The sequence below is a fragment of the Papilio polytes genome, unplaced genomic scaffold, assembly GCF_000836215.1.
Source record: "Papilio polytes unplaced genomic scaffold, Ppol_1.0 DF823977.1, whole genome shotgun sequence".
Classification (NCBI taxonomy): Eukaryota; Metazoa; Arthropoda; class Insecta; order Lepidoptera; family Papilionidae; genus Papilio; species Papilio polytes.
The window spans coordinates 1-2,338 of record NW_013525227.1 but is presented as its reverse complement, the minus strand read 5'-3'; the positions used below and the strand labels follow the sequence as shown (position 1 = coordinate 2,338).

The window sequence follows — 2,338 nt, the reverse complement described above, 5'->3', positions numbered from 1 at the left end:
AATAATTAATCCACCATGAATCGCTGCCGTACGTGTTTAGGCAATGCCAAAGAGATGAGGCACATACATACAAAAATTTCCATATCTGGCGAAAACGTTTCATTGTCAGACATATTATTAAATTTTTATAGTTACAAGGTGATTATAAAAAAACTGCTTTAAAATAACTGAAATTTATAAATATTATTGAAAGGTATTTGTTACAGGTGTCTGAAGATCCTTTGCCAGAGAATATATGTATAAATTGCGTTCACCAACTTGTTTTAACATACTCATTCAAAATTCTAATAGAATCAAGTGCGAAAACATTGGCCGAAAGCAATGTTTTAAATTCAACAAATGATCATGAATGTGGTATAGAACCGGATGACCGTTATGATGTACAAAATCATATAAATAAAATAAAAGTGCGAAATATAAAGGATTTGGTGAATCCTGAATGTGATTTAAATCTGTATTGTGTCTATTGTAAAGAAATGTTCAATTCAGCGAAACTTTTAAATGAACACTGTTTAAAAAATCATCCCGTAAAAAATGTCATAGGCAGAGAATGTGAATACTGTAATGAAAAATTTGATGATTTCCGTTCCTTAGTTCTACATAGAAAATTACATTTAAAACCATATTTATGTGAAAATTGCTGGGAAGGATTCTATAATATTGAAGATTTTCAAACTCATTTCTGCCAACCTAATGTCAGTAAAGATAAGAATAAATCTGATAAGAACCTTAGACAGTGTGACCAATGCGGCAAATCTTATCCACCAAGTTACATTAGAATACATATGTTAACTCATAGCAATGATCGTCCGTACAGTTGTAAATACTGTCCAAAAAGGTTCAAAGTCCCCGGAGGTCTACATTCCCATGTTTTATGGAATCATAAGAGAGTAAGAAATCATAAATGTGAAGTCTGCAATGCTACATTTATATCATCAAGCTCTCGGAGTTCTCATATCCGTAAAAGCCATCTAAAAGAAAAGAAATATGCATGTGAAAGTTGCGGGAAAAGGTTCTTTTCTAAATCAGAATTACAACGACATTCATTAACACATACTGGTGTTAAAAACTTTCATTGTCACTTGTGTGTCAAATCATACCAAACAAGGTATGGTTTGAATGTTCATTTAAAATCACATACATCCTGTAATGTTTAACTGTTACATATATTTTTGAGCCTAAAAGTGTGGTTTTGCTTTAGCATCCTAGATATGATTTCTAGGAAGCCCCCTTTTTTAGCACTTCGCAGAGAGGGGATTGATAGCAAGGTTTGATTCGCAACTAGCCATTGTGGCTAGTTCCCGGGATGGTCGCCTGATCCAGTGTATACTTTCCTTTGTTTTATGTCAACTGACACCAGATTAGTAAAATATTTTAATAAAAACTTTAACTCTGGATTTTTATATATATATTGTACTTAAAAAAAGTCTGGTATAATTTGGTGTCATATGCATATTGCCTATTGCAGCTATTCTAGTCACTACAACCTGTTCCAAGCCAGTTTTCTGTTTTACCCTAATTGTAATAAAACTAAAGCATTGAATTAATTAACTATATGTCAGATATTACAACAAATGACTTCCTTTAAAATATAGATGGACAGCCATATTAACAATACTTGTAAATTACATTAAACAACTTTAAACTTTAAACTACTTTAAACAACACAAACTGAACTCCAATGCGACAATGCAAATATATCGAACGTTCCATTGTGACGACTAATAAAACACTGAGCTTGTTGGCGACTGAGCGCCGAGACTGCGACTGAGCTCTGCCACTCCTTGCCATATGTTTTATAAAACTACCACTATTCCTTCCGTTTCCTAATACTTTCCTAACAAGATTGTTGTTTTAAATAAAGACAAATGTATTGATAAATAGCACAGATTCACAAATAACTTCTAAGAATACAGAATACATCAAAAATAGTTAAAAAGCTAACATATAAAAAGTGTAATTCATAATATATTTCGTGAATAAAAAAACATAACACAGTAGTATTAATTAATAATTTTAATACAAAATAGTATGCGATCTAAAATACCAAAAGGGTTTAAATAAAAATGCATTATTCAAGTATGTGAATTTAATTTGACATAAAAGAAACAATATTCCCCATAACAAGTAAATTTAATAAGAATGTATGGACAAATATAGCTTGAGAAGTACCAAACTAAAAAGCATTAAAAACTGTGACAATTTATTTAGGGTTACATAAAATAATGCATAAAGCCATACAAAACTACAACCTTTTATTTGTAATTGACGATATTGCACCATATTTTAAATATCTATTTTTGACCGACTTCCCAAAAGAAGGAGGTATTCAATTCGT

General features: G+C 31.0%; 1 protein-coding gene across 2 annotated transcripts; it reads left to right on the top strand.

The window, feature by feature from the left end:
• Window positions 1-6: 6 nt before the first annotated feature.
• LOC106101632 (zinc finger protein 43-like) lies at window positions 7-1,326 on the top strand. 2 transcript variants are annotated; one of them, XM_013280929.1, is made up of 2 exons: window positions 7-138; window positions 207-1,326. In XM_013280929.1, the coding sequence occupies exons 1-2, from the start codon at window positions 16-18 to the stop codon at window positions 1,155-1,157; spliced, it is 1,074 nt and encodes a 357-aa protein (XP_013136383.1). In that variant the 5' UTR covers window positions 7-15; the 3' UTR covers window positions 1,158-1,326. The 2 variants fall into 2 exon arrangements, 1 of the variants encoding a protein (XP_013136383.1); XR_001225526.1 differs by having other exon boundaries at window positions 48-138; window positions 194-300.
• Window positions 1,327-2,338: the final 1,012 nt, after the last annotated feature.